Source organism: Prunus mume, linkage group LG2, assembly GCF_029339155.1.
Source record: "Prunus mume cultivar Tortuosa linkage group LG2, ASM2933915v1, whole genome shotgun sequence".
Lineage (NCBI taxonomy): Eukaryota > Viridiplantae > Streptophyta > Magnoliopsida > Rosales > Rosaceae > Prunus > Prunus mume.
Window position 1 is genome coordinate 27,522,437 of NC_142699.1, and position 16,587 is coordinate 27,539,023.

Sequence of the window (16,587 nt, forward strand, 5' to 3'; positions counted from 1 at the left end):
GTTCGTGTCTTTATTTGATAAAATAATGGGCATCCATTACGTTCGTAATGTGATTGTGATGCCCACAATGCTTGTTTTTGTTTCAAGTACTGCATGTTGGAAAATTGCAATCCTATTATGTTAATCTTTTTAATAAAGTTATGTTTAAACATATTTCACCGCAAATTTTTCATGGTCGCTCACTCATGTTCTTTTTTTAATCTATAAATCACAATGAAAAGTTAAGGGACTATAAACAAGCTTATCACTTACTTATTGCCAATTAATTTTAGAGTTAAACCTTATCGATCAATCAATTATATGTGGAAAAAGAACCCAATCTTAATCTCATCTCCTCAAGAATTAGCAATAGAAAGAGGAAGTGAAAGTGCTGATAGTTTGCAGTATGCGTGTGACGCAGTAGAAAGAGGAAGTGAAAGTGCTGATAGTTTGTAGTATGTTTGTGGCGGGTAGTGCTGGGTAGGAGGACTAGCTAGGTTGTTGGGTCTTTTTGTTTCTTTTCCAAGGATCCCGAGCCTCTACATTTAGAGTCACGCATTTTTCACATTTCGCTTCCTCTAGGCTGTTATAACAATCCAACGTTTTGATACATGACATAGCTATAGAATAAAACTAGCAAATGTGCCCGCGCGATGCTGCGGGTTTTAAAACCATGTGAATTGTATACAAAATCGTGAAAAAAAATATGAAAGATGGTACTATTTATAGACATGGAGATCTAAATAGTGGCATCACGCTTTATTTGGCAAGTTTATGTTACAAAAAATAGACTAATGACATGTTTTATATGCTGCTTGTCATGTTAAAATATTGACTATATTTTAATAAATCAAGCAGCAATCAAAACATCGAAATAGCATCAAAATATCAGCAGTTTTAGAATGTTCATTGTTCAAAAGAGTTTGGACCGGTCTTTATATATATATGCTACTGGGTGATGGAAGGAGATTTTCCAAACCTCTTTGCTAGTCCAAATGCAGAACCCTACTTTGTTTTTTCTTGTAGCACCTCTTCAAAAGATGAATAGAAAACTGACCTGTTGCCTAGCAACAATGAGAAGAGCTATCAAGCAGTCCAAAAAGCAGTTACACAGCACCTATAGAAAAATGCAAAAACCAAAAAATGAAATAAAGCAATAATCAAAAGAGCGAAAAATAAAAACACATAGATTCTGTTTGTGGTAATGATCTAAAAGCACATGATTTACAATAAACAATGATTTTCAAAAGGAAATGAATAAAAAAAGGAGCTACTATATAGATAACAACAGGAACACATTTACAATTCAATATTCTGAAGTAAAATAAAGAGAAATAATGCAAAGCAAACACATGACTGAATTCTGACATATTGGGGCATATATATAAGCTGCGAGCTAGCACGTGCTACTCCATCCCTTATAAGACTTCTTGTCCGGTAGTAAGACACTGTCCCAAACAGACAAAACATAGAAACAACCCAAAAAGGCCAAAAGAAAGAAAAAGAAAAGAAGGGTCATCAACAATTACTCATTTATCAACAGAGATTGCAAAAAATAAAACTCGTTCTCTATTTTTCCTAAGCAAATCAGTTGAAAATAAAATATCATAAGCAAGATTGGTCTCTAGGCATTTCAATTATCATCACATCTTATACTTCGGATTCAAGCATGGTATAAACAGTAACTGAGAACAAAAATAAATTTTTTATTGATACTTAACTGATGAGATATTCCTAGCATACATTAAACCTAACTATTTTGACACACCAATAGACTTGAAAATCAAATATGAAAAGCAAAACCGAAACAATACATGGGAATTTCAACATAGAAACGTACCTCTTAATTAACAGAACAAAAAACAACCACCAAACAGCTCATCTAAAGCAGCAGAACACCACCTACAAAACATCAAAAGCAGACATTAAAGGTTCTTGTCCTCTAGTATGCGCTGAAATTAAAATCCCACAAATACACATTTAAAAGTGTGCATTAAACTATGTTAAAGGTTGGAGAAAGAGAATCAAATCCACTTCTACATTTAATTTTTAATTTTTCAATCTATACTCTATACACACAGAACTTAATAATTAGAAATTAGAGTACAGAATCAGCAGTTGGGGCTGCCCATGGGTCCAGCTGTACTCTTTTGGGTTAGAGAGAGAGAAAAGATTGTAAATAAGTCTTTTACAGAGAGAGAGAGAGAGAGAGAGAGAGAGAGAGAGATGTACCCTCAGGTTTTGTTGATCAACCTCATGTATTAAAAATCAATTCCTTGCTTGGAGAACAAAAGTTTTATATTTAAAACAAAATATGACAAAAAGACTCCAAACAATCCAAATCTAAAGTAAAATCATCAACCAGTTCAATCAAAGGCTGAGATAGCTAGAATACCTCAGTTGCAATGAATCAAAACGGAAAACATAGAAAATAAACTCTGCAAGCAACAAAATCCCAGAATGCCCTTTTGAATTTGGATTTCTGGACAGAGAGAGAGAGAGAGAGTGGGAAAACAACAAAATCCCATACACTTTTCCTCTTTTCTCTCCTTTTAAGACTCAAATTGAACTGTGTTGCTTTATCTGTTTTTGCTGCATCAGAGATTCTCTCCACCTCTTTCAAGTCAAAGAAGTGAGAGAATAAAAAAAATTTACAAAAAAAAAAAAATGGTATGAAATGAGAGATGGAAGGAAAGGAGGAACTACAGCTCATGGCATATATTCCCCCAACATAACCCCACTTATGTTTCCAGATATGGAGTGAGAACACAGGACAGGCCAACTACTCCAAATTATAAAGAGAGCTCTATAGCTGCCACAGATTGGATCAAAGCTTTTAAGGCTCCTAACCAACATTTATGTTGCCTTTCTTCTCTCTCTCATCCACAATACAAAAATGGGTCTGCTGCAGAATATGCAAAATCAGAATATGAATTTGGTTTTGTCCACTGATGCAAAGCCCGGGCTAAAATGGACTGCAGAACTTCATCAAAGATTTGTTGAAGCAGTCAATCAGCTTGGTGGGGCAGACAGTTGAGTATATAAGCGTGATTGATATTCTTCTTCAAATCCCTTTTTAGTTTCTTTCTATTTCTATACAAAGTTCTAATGTCTTTGTTTCACATATGGGCAGAGGCCACACCAAAGAGTTTGATGAGGGTGATGGGAATTCATGGACTCACTCTGTACCACCTAAAGAACCACTTACAGGCATTTTTCTCCCTTTCTTGGTTAATCACATCCAGTCTTTTTTCAGACTATTATGGAAAAGCATAACTGTAAAACTGTTTTGTTTTCTTGTGCAGAAATACAGGCTAGGGAAAAGCCACCAGTCAGAAAACTGCACTGACATTAAGCAAGAAGGTGACTCCAATGCTTCAGTAGATTATAAAAACTATAAAGGATCATCATCTTTACTCTCTTTTTTCTTCTTAATCTTCTTGAAATCTTAATATTTGAAATGTTTGTCTGATAATGCCCTACACTAAATGCAGGTCTTAAATTATATCTTACATGCCGTTCATAGTTATACAGAATATCTTTATCTTGGTTCATCAAATCTCTCTCTCCCCCAAATTTGTCTAATTTATCTCTCTACTGGGGGCAATTCTTTTGAGCATAAATCAAACAAAACCCAAAACAATTATTATAAAAAAAAAAAAAACAATCACTATCAATCAACAAAAACGATTAAAAAGGAAGATCAAAAGAGAAACCAAATAATAAATACAACCAACAATTGAAATATTCATCAATTTTAATCTTTTTTTTTATTTTTTATTTATTTATAAACCTGCGTAAGCAATCAAAAGTCACCCTAAACCAAAATATTTGACGAAATTCTATTAAAAGAAAAAAAAAACTGAAATTAAAGAGAGGGAGAGAGAACATTGTATACCGTAACTTCTGTACACATACACTGGCTCAGTCCCACAACATCAGCGAGGGCAATGGCAAGCCTTTATTCATGCACAAACAGTCCCCAGCCATTACCAATTCAAAAGCATGATCAATTCCACCACAGGGGAGAAATACAATCAAAATTAATAAAAGGGAAAGAAATTGAAATACAGCGGAGGCGATTAAAAGATGCAAACCTTGTTTCTATTTCAAAGTCCACGAATAGATGTAGTTGTACCATTTTGTTATAGTCCTGCAATGCACACAGTCATCAGCTTCACCCAAGCAACTCTGCGTGCCAATTCAAATCCACCATGAACCAATCCATAAGCTCAAACATAGAACCCAATCATATGATAAACCACAAAACAAAAGGCTTAATTTTGGTCCAAATGGTTCTTACCTGAAATGCTTTGGTGAGGTTGCAAAATCACCTTTTTCCTCATGCTCAAACCCTTCAACAACCAAAAAACAATGAAAGGAAATTTTCATTGTAATTCCAAGCACATGCAAGAAAGAAAAAAGGCACCAAATTTTCAATCCGACATAATTATAGAACAAAGACTCAAACTTTTGTCTTTATGTCCTTGAGTTTCCACAGAAACCCAAGTGATTTCAATAAAAAGTACTAATGTTATTAAGTGGGTGACCTCAAACGCTCTTATAAGCATAATTATTGAACTCCTACCCACAAAACAACAGTGAAATGTTTAAAAAGATGAAATTTTCTATTTTTTTCTTGCATTTTCTTAGCAAACAAATAGAGGGTAAGTAGGTTTCTACATATTTTATAGAGTGTTAAATCAGATTTTTTGTTTGAATGATCTTATAGTGAACCAACCATCTTTACCTTCCAGCTGAGAGACTGGTCGATTTGTTCAGAATATCAACTCCCAATCATATTTCCTTTTAGATGCATACAGATATTAAGCTCCTAGGGTTCATTATCCACATGCTCAAGTAGAGAGAGAGAGAGAGAGAGAGAGAGAGAGATGTTGCCTACTTAATAATTTTTTGTTTGAAATCCTCGGAGAGACCGCTGGTCCCAGACGATTGATCATGTCATCGTCGGATGGCTGTCATTGAATCAACGGGTGAGGCATCAGAACCGTCGGTCGAAAGACTACCTACAAAACATCAAAAGAAGACGTGATTAAAAAAGAAGAAGAGTAAAAGAAAGACATATCTGAAAATTGAACAAGGAAACCCAACAAATACCAGCACAGGCACAAACGAAGGAAAGAGGAAGAAGACGATATTCGCACCATAGCAGCCACAAACGAAATAAACGGCCGCAAGAAAGCCAGATCAAGCTTCAACAGTGAAGCTCTCATGGGAGAAAGAGCCAATCAAAAAATATCTCCCATCCCCCAACAATTCCAACGAAAGGCAAAACCAGATGGTTGGACTTCTCTCATCATAGAGTTTTCCTTCCCTCGCTACGCCAACGAAGTCGAAAGAATCGACCGGGAACTTCGGTTCCACGAAGAGAAAAGAACAGGGCTGCGATGAAGGAGAGGAGGTTTTCCTTCTCTCACTCAGTGACTCCAACGAAGAAAAGAAAACAGGGCTGGAGGGCATAACGGCCAATCCACTGTTCATAAGTCAGCTCAAGGAAGCAAACCATCACTTAAGTGGGGCAAAACCGTCACTTCACTATTCCCGAGCTACAGTCTATTAACAGTGAATTCTGAACTCAGTTTTAGTATATACTAGCAAAGGTACCTGCGCGATGCTGCGGGATTTAAAACCGTGTGAAATGTATACAAAATCGTGAAAATATATATGAAAGATGGAAATATTTATATAGACATGGAGATCTAAATAGTGGCATCATGCTTTATTTGGCAAGTTTATGTTACAAAAAATAGACTAATAACACGTTTTATATGCAGCTTGTCATGTTAAAATATTGACCATATTTTAATAAACCAAGCAGCAATTAAAACATCAAAATAGCATCAAAATATCAGCAGTTTTAAGATGTTCATTGTTCAAAAGAGTTTGGACAGGTCTTTACATATATATGCTACTGGGTGGTGGAAGGGGATTTTCTGCCTTGATGTATGTTGGAAGGGGATCTTTCTCTTGATGGCTTTGCTATAGAGGTGGCTTCTGTTCTTTCTTGTCCTTTGCAGGGGTTTTAACTCTGTTGGTACAAATTTGGAAAATGGCAGGTGTTAGTGTAGATAAATTGAAAAATTTAAGCGAAGACCAACTACCATATCACAAAATTAAGTTACAAAATCCAACAGGACAAACAACAGTTTAGGTACATCAACCATTCTATTAATATGATGGACAAAAGTATAACTGCAGTCTATTTAATCAATTGATAACAAACTTAGAATAATTGTGACAATTTATTAAATAGGTATGAGAGAATTAAGCCAAAACACTCGAGCTTTAATATCAATGGGTGTTTAATCTGTTGCTACAAATTTGGAAACTGGTAGAGGTGTTGGTGTAGACAAATGGGAAAATTTAGTGAAGACAATGGCTATTATTACAGAATTAAGGCCAAAAAATCGACTGCACAAACCACAATTTAAATACGCCAAGCATTCTACAAATGTGGTAGACAAAAGTATAACCTGTCATTGCCACAATGAAACCAAAAGACCCAGACTTTAATAGAATCAAACCAAATACCCATAACAAAATCAAACCATGTGCAAGTTTGTTGTACAAAAGAATAGATGATCTATAGACACCTAAGGTCAAAACTGATACATGTATTGCCATTTATAGGCTATGTTGATCTAATAGAGAAGTAAGCTATAAAAGCAGAAATAACCTATAAACACCTATAGGTTATAGAACCCTAATTAACTTACTGATAGCATCAAGGGAAGCCAAGAGGACCTGTCCGGGAACTATGGCAAAGAATGCATTTCCTGCTTGGGATTTAACCAAAAGTCCTATCACTGATCAAATCGTAAGTTCACCCCATCAAGCATAGATTTGCTAAGCTTTGATGCCATCTTTGACAACTACTCTCACTGAATTAGCAAAATAAAGTTGAAAGAACTGATAAGAAAAATAAATTTAATGTGTTATAACTTATAACCATAAAAACTTAAAAGAAATTCATATAGTCTTCAGGGGAACCTTTCCAATTGATTCAGTATGAAATCTAACATAAAAATCATAAAATAAACCTAACCTCCAACATAAAATACCCATTACATATGAGATTTCCTTCCCTGTTTCTTCTTCATGTCACCTATATACGAAAGAAAAGATATCAAGAGAAATATTATTTTAAGCACAACTATGAAGGAAGAAACACATTCGTTGTCCACATCTCAATTCATTATAAGGTATAAAAATAAACCATAACTAATCCTAAAATTAAGGATTTAAAATAACAAATCTACAATAAAGATTTTAAAAAATAAAAATAAAAAAATAAAAATAAAAACTTAAAATGGAACCAAGTGAAAGCAGAGAAAACTACAAAAGGCTACAGTGGAGCATAAAGCATTTAAGTTTTCGAGAGGAATGTGCAGAGAAATAGGGTGTAGAAGAAGGTGTGGATATGCTGATAGGTTTTCATAATACTCCCAAAGAAAAAATTAGCCAAAATACAGGCGCAAAAAATAATCTTAATCAATTCCAAATAATAGAGGTAGTGTTCTTAAAAAGAGAAAAGAATTAAAATTCAGTATTATAACTCAAATAATGGACGTAGTGTTCAAACTTTGAACATCTCTATAGAAAAAGAGGTTAGCAATTTCGCAGACATGTGAGAGCCCAAAATTCATTGAAACGAAACACTAAAGCCAAGAGGAGCCTTTATTCAGCAAAGTGGAGGCTTCAATTATGAAGGAAAAAAAGAAAAGAAAACATACGTCTCCAAATCAACTGGTCATTTCAAGGGGATGCCTCTGACGCAGCCTCCTTCACATTTGCCACCAAAGCCAAACATCAAATACAAAATACGATTCAAATGATCGAAGCAAAATTAGAAAAAAGCGAAATAAATGTGATAAAAGAGTGGGTCAAAGGCGGAGACCTTTGGCAACAAATTGGATTAAGCCAGGAGGAGAGTTGAGGAGGAACCACTTCCCCACCACAAAACAACATTGACTACATCAGACACTGACAAATAATCAAAATGGGTATAAATTTATTAATAAGAAAAAATAGAGTATAAACGGCAGAGAGAACAAACCTCATTAATGGCAAGCACTTGGCCATTTCTCTTCTTGACCTTCTTCAGCTTCCTAAGGAAATACCCAATCCAAACAAATCAATCAACTATATTAAGTTTAACCAAATTCACCAATGAACATTTGGGATCACAAAAGCTGAGCTAGGCTTAAGGATTATACCAGAATTTGGACTTGGCGCGAACCTCATTGGTGGCCCAGAGCTTCATTCGGTAAATCTTAGGGTGCTCAATAGATGCCGTAGGGAGCTTCCTCCCAACAACCTGGTACTGGTGGAACTGCAACACAAAAAAGGCGCCGTTAATTGCAGCTTTACCATTTGACACGCCCTAAGAGAAATATATCACACAAAAACAAATACCAAATTAAATGGAACCTAAGAAACTGTGAAGATAATTTCTAGATATTTGTTTACCAAATTTCATACAACAATCCTTCACTTAAACTGACTGTTTGCAACAATACTAAGAATTTGTTTGCATATTACATATGCAATATTTGGCTAATCCATTTCACCAGTAGCCATATATTTAACTAAATAAACTACGTCTAAAACCAAATGGGTATTCTTCAAGAATAAAACTAACCTTCTTGAAGCATACCCATCTAAGTTATAATATGCAGTGGAAAAGAGAATAAAAAGAAACCCCTAGCATCCCAGTACCCTAACATGGAAAAAGAAGTGCATAATTTAGAATTCTGTAACAGAAATTATCTCATTAAATTAAACAGAAATAAAAAAAAAACAGTGAATTTAAGGCTGAGATGTAATCGACTAATTGAAAAAAAAAATTGAGGATGAGAGGACAATTGACAAACCTCTTTGCTAGTCCAAACGCAGAACCCTACTTCGTTTTTTCTTGTAACACCTTCAAATTCGGTCAACATTCTGTGTTCTACAAAAGATATTTACAAACACAGAACGTCATAAAATACCTTTATTGTAAATTTCTTCAACACAAAAAATCCAGAACCAAAATATTTGACAAAATTCTATTAAAAGAAAAAAAAAGCTGAAATTAAAGAGAGGGAGAGAGAACATTGTATACCGCAACTTCTGTACATATACACTGGCTCTGTCCCACATCAGCACCAAGGGCAATGGCAAGCCTTTATTCACGCACAAACAGTCACCTGCCATTACCAGTTCAAAAGCATGTTCAATCCTATCACAAGGGAGAAATACAATCAAAATTAATAAAAGGGAAAGAAATTGAAATACAGTGGAGGTGATTAAAAGATGCCAACCTTGTTTCTATTTCAAAGTCCACGAATAGATGTAGTTGCACCATTTTGTTGTAGTCCTGCAATGCACAAAGTCATCAGCTTCACCCAAGCAACTCTGCGTGCCAATTCAAATCCACCATGAACCAATCCATAAGCTCAAACATAGAACCCAATCATATGATAAACCGTGACACAAAAGGCTTACTTTTGGTCCAAAAGGGCAATTCAAGGATATGGTTCTTACCTGAAATGCTTTGGTGAGGTTGCAAAATCACCTTTTTCCTCATGCTCAAACCCTTCAACAACCAAAAAAACAATGAAAGGAAATTTTCATTGTAATTCCAAGCAAATGCAAGAAAGAAGAAAAGCACCAAATTTTCAATTCAAGATAATTATAGAACAAAGACTCAAACTTTTGCCCTTATGTCCTTGAGTTTCCATAGAAACCCAAGTCGTTTCAATAAAAAGTATAATGTTATTAAGTGGGTGACCTCAAACGCTCTTATAAGCATAATTATTGAACTCCTACCCACAAAACAACAGTAAAATGTTTAAAAAGACGAAATTTTCTGTTTTTTTCTTGCATTTTCTTAGCAAACAGAGGATAAGTAGGTTTCTACATATTTTATACAGTGTTAAATCATATTTCCTTTTAGATGCAAACAGATATTAAGCTCCTAGGGTTCATTATCCACATGCTCAAGTAGAGAGAGAGAGATCTTGCCTGCTTAATAATATTTTGATTGAGATCCTCGGAAAGACCGCAGGTCCCAGACGATTGATCATGTCATCGTCGGATGGCTGTCGTTGAATCTCGAGGAGGAGCGATCGGGAGATACAACGGGTGAGGCATTCGAACCGTCAGTCGAAAGACTACCTACAAAACATCAAAAGAAGACGTGCTTAAAAAAGAAGAAGAGAAAAAGAAAGACATATCTGAAAAATTGAAGAAGAAAACTCAACAAATAACAGCACAGGCACAAACGAAAGAAAGAGGAAGAAGACGATATGAGACAAAAAGGCGAACAAATAAAAAGAAGATTATCTGATGAAGAAGAGGACCAAATGGACGAACCAATTCGCACCATAGCAGCCACAAACGAAATCAACGGCCGCAAGAAAGCCAGATCAAGCTTCAACAGTGAAGCTCTCATGGGAGAAAGAGCCAATAAAAAAATATCTCCCATCCCCCAACAATTCCAACAAAAGGCAAAACCAGCTGGTTGGACTTTTCTCATCATAGAGTTTTCTCTCCTTTTTTTTTTCTTGTTCTGTTTTTTTTTTTTTTTTTTTACAACAAACAAAAGAAAACCATGTTCAAGGAAAATTAATAATTAACTTTTTAGAAGCAAGACAAACGAAAAATAGAGCATGAAAGATGTGTCTGTTTGGTGGATGTACTAATATGATATGAAAGTTGATAAAAAAAAGAAAAAAGAAATACTCAGGAATCCAATAAATGTAGCAGATCAATTGAAGTATTATAAAGTGATTCTTTGGTTCTAACCTTTGTAAGTATATTATTGGATTAAAAGAGCGTTTTCAAGTTTTGTTGTCCTAGTAATTAAGAGATAAAGTGATTCTTCACTTCTAAGTATTATTTTCACTCTACTGATCAGAAAAGCTTTTTCAAGTTTTGCTTTCCTTGAGAGAGAGAGAGAGAGAGAGAGAGAGAGAGAGAGAGTATTGAATAAAAAATTCCACAAAAACAAAAGAAACAAACAAATTCAAAAACCAAAAAACAACAGAAAATCAGAGTTAGGACCACTTTGAAATGTTTTGAAAATTTTCCACTACTTTAAATACCAACAAATTGCAATTTGCAAGCAAAAAAATGAGAGCGTCGCATAAACGCTGCTTCAGAATACAGGGCCAGTGATTGATTCCCCACTGAGCCACCTACACACAAAGAGAGACACCATGTTTTTCCCTCCAATCAATTACGCATTGTCACTCTCTCCTCATGTTGGGAGTTCTCAAGTACCCAATTGCCAAAACACTCAAAGGATTTACCAACATGTTCAGATACTGTAATCATCTAAACCCATCATTACAACAACAAATTAACACCAACCAATTGTCAATTGATGCCATTAGCTAATTCCTATGCTCTATTCACAAACCTTAAAACAATTAATTGGAATTTCAGCCTAGAAACTCACCCCTTGCTTAACAGAATTGAAAACACCAACCAAGCTGCTCTATCCAAAGCAACAAAAGACCACCCGCAAAATATCAAAAGAAAACATGGTTTAAAAAAAAAGAAGAAAAAGGAAGAAAAAAACAGAAAAATCGGAGATGAAATTAGTTTGAGTATTTTATACATGCACAATCTTTTCATTAAACGAAAAAAATTAGCTACAGCAAAATCTGTACGGAAAGAAACCACTCTGTACGGATCCCCTCATTCAACAATGCTCTCATGATTCAATTACAAAGCATATGCTCTGATGTAAATTGTATTATAAATTACAGGTGCTTTAGACAGAGGAAGTGCAAAACCTAAGAAGGATCTAAAATGATCTACTTCTCAAAAGATTTACAAACATATGCACTTATATAGATATCCAAAATGACAAATTGAAGGAGCTTTAACATCAAATTAATTAATTATATATATATATATTATGACTCATGAAAACACCCACTTTTGTTTGCTTGGGTTAAGTAGTGTATAGAATTTTTGGTTCATTTCAGAGAAAGATTTACTGCAAAGCATTTGAAACAGAGCAAATATAGTCCAAAAAGTCAGTTCCCTTGAGAATGCCTTTACCAGTCAAAATTTCAAAATCTAACAATAGAAACCCAATCACAGCTGCCTTCCCATTTATCAAAACAGAACAACACACTCATATATACAAAGGTACAAACTTGGACTGAAATAACACACAAAGATGCATAATTTCACTCACACAACCGAACCCAATTCCCTCCACTTCCTTTTATACCCCTCAAATTCACTAAAAGCAGAAAATTTAACAACTAAAGGAAATGATGTGATGGAGGAAAGAGTGATATCGGAGAGGCCAAGCGAGAAAAGAAACATAACATTCAACAAATAAGTACAAAGTCTTACTTGCAAAGACCTCTTCATGACATTAAACACACATATGTATGACAAACTCGTAGTTGAACATCAAAATATACATATCAGAGTCTGTTGAACTGATCTTTGCTGAAACAATTCATCGGAAAACAATCAAGATAAGTACAAACAGAAAGAAATAAAAAATAAAAAAATCAGCCACACAGAAAATCTATAACCACACGCAAACAGAAAATCTATAACATCTATTAGAATTATAATTCTGATCTGGAGTCATAAAAATAAAAAATATTTTTTTAAAAAAGGAGTCTATAACCACACGCAAAGCAGAATATCACCACGCAGACATCAATTACAGATTGATGAGTCGATCGGGTTCTCGATTGATTACTCCAGTTCTTTTTCCTTAGATCTTCTTCCCTGTAAAAACAAACCAAACACAATTTCTGATTTACTTCTCAATTTTTCGACATGACAAATGAATAAACCAACCTAGAAAACCAGAAATCCTTTGAGCTAAACCCGTGCGATGAGAAGAAGGATGAAGCGCATCTGGAACAAAGCAACACACGAACACAACATCTGAGAGGAGAACCGATAAGATAAAGACCAAAAGGGCGGCTGGATTTGCAGCGCGCCTCCCCAAACGAAAATCGACGGCCCCACGCATGCGAGCTGAACTCGATCTTCCATGGCTGCCCCCAACCAGCCCAACCAACCGGTTCAAACGGATCGAAAGCGAGAGCAAACGAACGCGTTCAATCGAAAGAGACGCGAATGAGAAGGGGCAAAAAGGGAACGTAGGGAAAATTTAATAAAGGGCAAAATCGACAATTCACTATTCCTAAGCTACAGTCTAGGAACAGTGAATTCGTGAACTCAGTTTTAGTGAACTCAGTTTTAGTATATATATAATTTAGTTTGAACTGACGTTTGCCTTGCATAAACATCAATGAAATTTTAGAAAACCCACTATTGCTCTGCTAAGGCATAAACAACACCCACACCCTCAATTGAATTTCCTATTTTTCTTGCAGAGCTTCAACGATTCACAGTAAAAGTGTTGGAGCTTTTCTCTTACTCATGATGCGTCCAAGCCTAAGCTACAACATGGGACCTTACTTGAGACTCTAGCTTGGGCCCGTTGAGTTCTTGGTTCACTTAATGGGGGTTTTTTTTTTTTTTTTGGTCAGAAACTCAATGGGTTCTTGTATTCATCAGTAATTATGCCATAAATTTAATGATGAAAATGTTGAATCAAATTTCAATTGAAAGAGGTACCTATTGCTAAAATATGAATATGGTTTGAATACTTTAGGTTAAGTTTTATTCTTCTCCATAAGGTGGTATATATAGGAGTTTACATGAGTACTTTACGAGGAAATATATACAGTAATCAATTAGGATAGTATCTCCAAATTATACAATGATTTGTCAATTATATAAAATAAGAAAGTAAATCTCTCAATTAATCAAGGAAATAAGTCTCCTTGATTAATTAGGAGACTCACGTCAACACTCCTCCTCAAGTTGGTGCATATATGTCACCAATGCCCAACTTGGTGAGTGAATCCTGAAATACTCTTTCACAAACAGCTTTTGTTAATATATCTATGACAGGACCCGCCCCGAATTCCTCGGAACCCGAGACGAATCTTGTGGAATTCCCGACGTCACCTTGAGTCAGGCCCACTTCTGAAACTATATTCTATTTTTTCCAAACAGGAATAAGGGCACGAGACTTTCTACCGAAGTTTCGACAGAGTCTCCCCTATAAATTGAACATTTCCCAAAAATTTCAACCTGCATTAAACACATTTAATGTCACCAATTGACAGCATGCACAAGATAATTTCATGCAATTCACAAACTTGGCCTCTGACTTTCAAATAATCTGTAACCAACTACCAACAAGGTCCTTAAGCCAACTAGTACCTTAAACAAGGCAAATCTAAACTCAAACACACTTATCAATGCCAAATGCAATTCCATCATCTAACTTCCCAAATATCCAACATACGGAGTTTTAACCTCCTAACACGACTGCATCTCATTTTCACCCAAATTTCAGGACCAACAACAAGGTCCAAACCAATCTCAATAAAACAACATGAGTAAAGTTTAGCCCGCAGCTGCACCTGGGTGGGACCCCAAGCTACCTACGTAGCCTTACTAAGGGATCAAGCCACACGTGGTTCTTCCTACAAACATCCTAGTCCCAATAACATCCAATCAATTACAGTAATACGAAATGATAGACTTTAGAATTTATCCCATTCCCTTTTCTTTAAATTCACAACTCACCAAACACAATCTTTTTCAAACATCTTTCTTTCTCAACTTAGTATAACATAACAATCCTTTATTCATCTCCCTAATAATCACATAATCTCCCCATACGTCGGAAAATCCAACGCCACGTATGGGGTCTGTCAACACGCCGGAAAATCCTACGCCATATGAGATCTAACAATCACATAATCTCCTCATATGCCGAAAAATCCAACGCCACGTATGGGGTCTGTCAACACACTGGAAAATCCTTAGCCACGTGTGACCTAACAATCATAATATCTCCCCATACGCTGGAAAATCCAACACCACGATGGGGTCTATCTCAACGCCGGAAAATCTTACGCCACGTGGGACTTAACAATCACATAATCTCCCCATATGCCGGAACATCCACGCCACGTATAGGGTCTGTCAACATGCCGGAAAATCCTACATCACGTGTGACCTAACAATCATAATATCTCCCCATACGCCGGAAAATCCAACGCCATGTATGGGGTCTGTCTCAACGTCGAAAAATCCTACGCCACGTGATACCTATTAGTCACATAATCTCCCCATACGCCGGAAAATCCAACACCACGTATGGAGTCTGTCAACACGCTGAAAAATCCTATGCCACGTGCGACCTAACCATCAAAATATCTCCCCATACGCTGGAAAATCCAACGCCACGTATGGGGTATGTCCTCACGCTGGAAAATCCTACGTCACGTGGGACCTAACAATCACATAATCTCCCTATATGCCGAAAAATCCAACGCCACGTATGGGGTCTGTCAACACACCGGAAAATCCTACGCCACAGTGACTTAACAATCATAATATCTCCCCATACACCGAAAAATCTAATGCCACGTATGGGTCTATCTCAACGTCGTAAAATCCTACGCCACGTGAGACCTCACAATCACAGAATGGTACTTACAGTGAAATCAAACATCTTTATATCTTTATAATATATATATATATATTAATTTCCAAAATAGCATAAACCTCAACCACAATATAGCATCCAATAATCCCCCAATTTAAAACAATAAATTAATATCCTAATCCTACAAAATCAACATAACTCAACGACGCTCAAGACCTATCACTAGGGTCATTATAATCCTCCTAGGAAGGTAAAACTACCTCAGAAGACTCACGGTCAACCAAGGGTCAAACTACCCAACTTTGGTCAAACGGGCCCACGGGGCCCACGACCTCCAAATTTCAATTCGAAAGTTTCTATAGGCTCTACAAGGTTTAAGATACATGTCTTACAGGTTTGGTCCGGATCGGATGGTCAGATTGCTCACAATCACGCGATTGAATTGTTATTGTAAACTTAGCACTAGGGTTGGCATTTTCGGAGTATCTGGAACTCCGTTTCACGATCCGTCAAATCCTACATGATCCTAAAAATTCCTAGATCAAAATATATTAAATTCAAGATGATCCAACAGTTCAAACCTATTGAACCCGGATAACACCCAATAGGCGAAATCCGTTCGGGGTTCGAATGGTATCCAAATTGAAATCCGAGCACCCCTACACGCTCGTGAGAACCTAGGGATCACATCGGGCACAATGCCCCTTTTCTACTGATGCCAGCACGCCGGCGGTGCGTGGGTGTCCAACGCGATTACGCATCGCTAGAAAATTTCAAAATCACAGGCCACCCTCCCGGCTCTAGGCCTTACCCGAAGAGTAGAGCATTTTATTTAACTACGAGGAGGTCCAATTTGGATGGCAACCGGTCGGAATTTCACCTTGAAATCCGGCCAAAACGTAGGTTGCAAAATCGGGATCCTAGACGAAAAATCAATCCAATCCTACCTAACAGGCAGCTAGAACTCGGAAAATAAGTGAGGAACCATACCTGTTTCACCGAGATTGGGTGGCGGAGGCGGTGGAGCAACGACGGGAAAAACCCGGTTCAAACCATTGAAATCGTGGCCGAAATTCAGGGTTTCGGCG

The 16,587-nt window shown here is 36.4% G+C and overlaps 1 protein-coding gene and 1 long non-coding RNA gene across 38 annotated transcripts; both read right to left on the reverse strand.

Moving 5' to 3' along the window:
* Window positions 1-674: 674 nt before the first annotated feature.
* On the reverse strand, window positions 675-5,329 carry LOC103342778 (uncharacterized). Of its 4 annotated transcripts, XR_016124020.1 has the most exons (8): window positions 5,098-5,329; window positions 4,883-5,006; window positions 4,283-4,334; window positions 4,077-4,170; window positions 3,878-3,938; window positions 1,820-1,881; window positions 1,348-1,427; window positions 675-1,096 (listed from the first exon to the last, which is right to left on the reverse strand). It is a non-coding gene; the product is annotated as an uncharacterized LOC103342778 (long non-coding RNA). The 4 variants fall into 4 exon arrangements; XR_016124019.1 differs by lacking the exon at window positions 1,348-1,427 and having other exon boundaries at window positions 5,145-5,329; XR_016124021.1 differs by lacking the exon at window positions 1,348-1,427 and having other exon boundaries at window positions 4,077-4,132.
* Window positions 5,330-5,661: 332 nt separating this feature from the next.
* Window positions 5,662-12,478, reverse strand: LOC148919953 (uncharacterized). Of its 34 annotated transcripts, none has more exons than XR_016124582.1 (14): window positions 11,444-11,523; window positions 10,367-10,552; window positions 10,006-10,158; window positions 9,557-9,577; window positions 9,303-9,358; window positions 9,104-9,220; window positions 8,874-8,943; window positions 8,213-8,383; window positions 8,057-8,116; window positions 7,898-7,971; window positions 7,734-7,810; window positions 7,046-7,105; window positions 6,717-6,881; window positions 5,662-6,028 (listed from the first exon to the last, which is right to left on the reverse strand). XR_016124582.1 is itself a non-coding variant. In XM_089047117.1 (10 exons), exons 2-9 carry the CDS (start codon window positions 9,566-9,568, stop codon window positions 7,065-7,067), a joined length of 576 nt encoding a protein of 191 aa, XP_088903243.1. In that variant the 5' UTR covers window positions 9,569-9,577; window positions 10,006-10,299; the 3' UTR covers window positions 5,662-6,028; window positions 7,046-7,064. The 34 variants fall into 34 exon arrangements, 2 of the variants coding, with proteins under 2 accessions (XP_088903243.1, XP_088903244.1); XR_016124580.1 differs by having other exon boundaries at window positions 10,357-10,552; window positions 11,444-11,520; XR_016124583.1 differs by lacking the exons at window positions 10,367-10,552; window positions 11,444-11,523 and adding an exon at window positions 12,358-12,478.
* Between the last annotated feature and the right edge of the window lie 4,109 nt (window positions 12,479-16,587).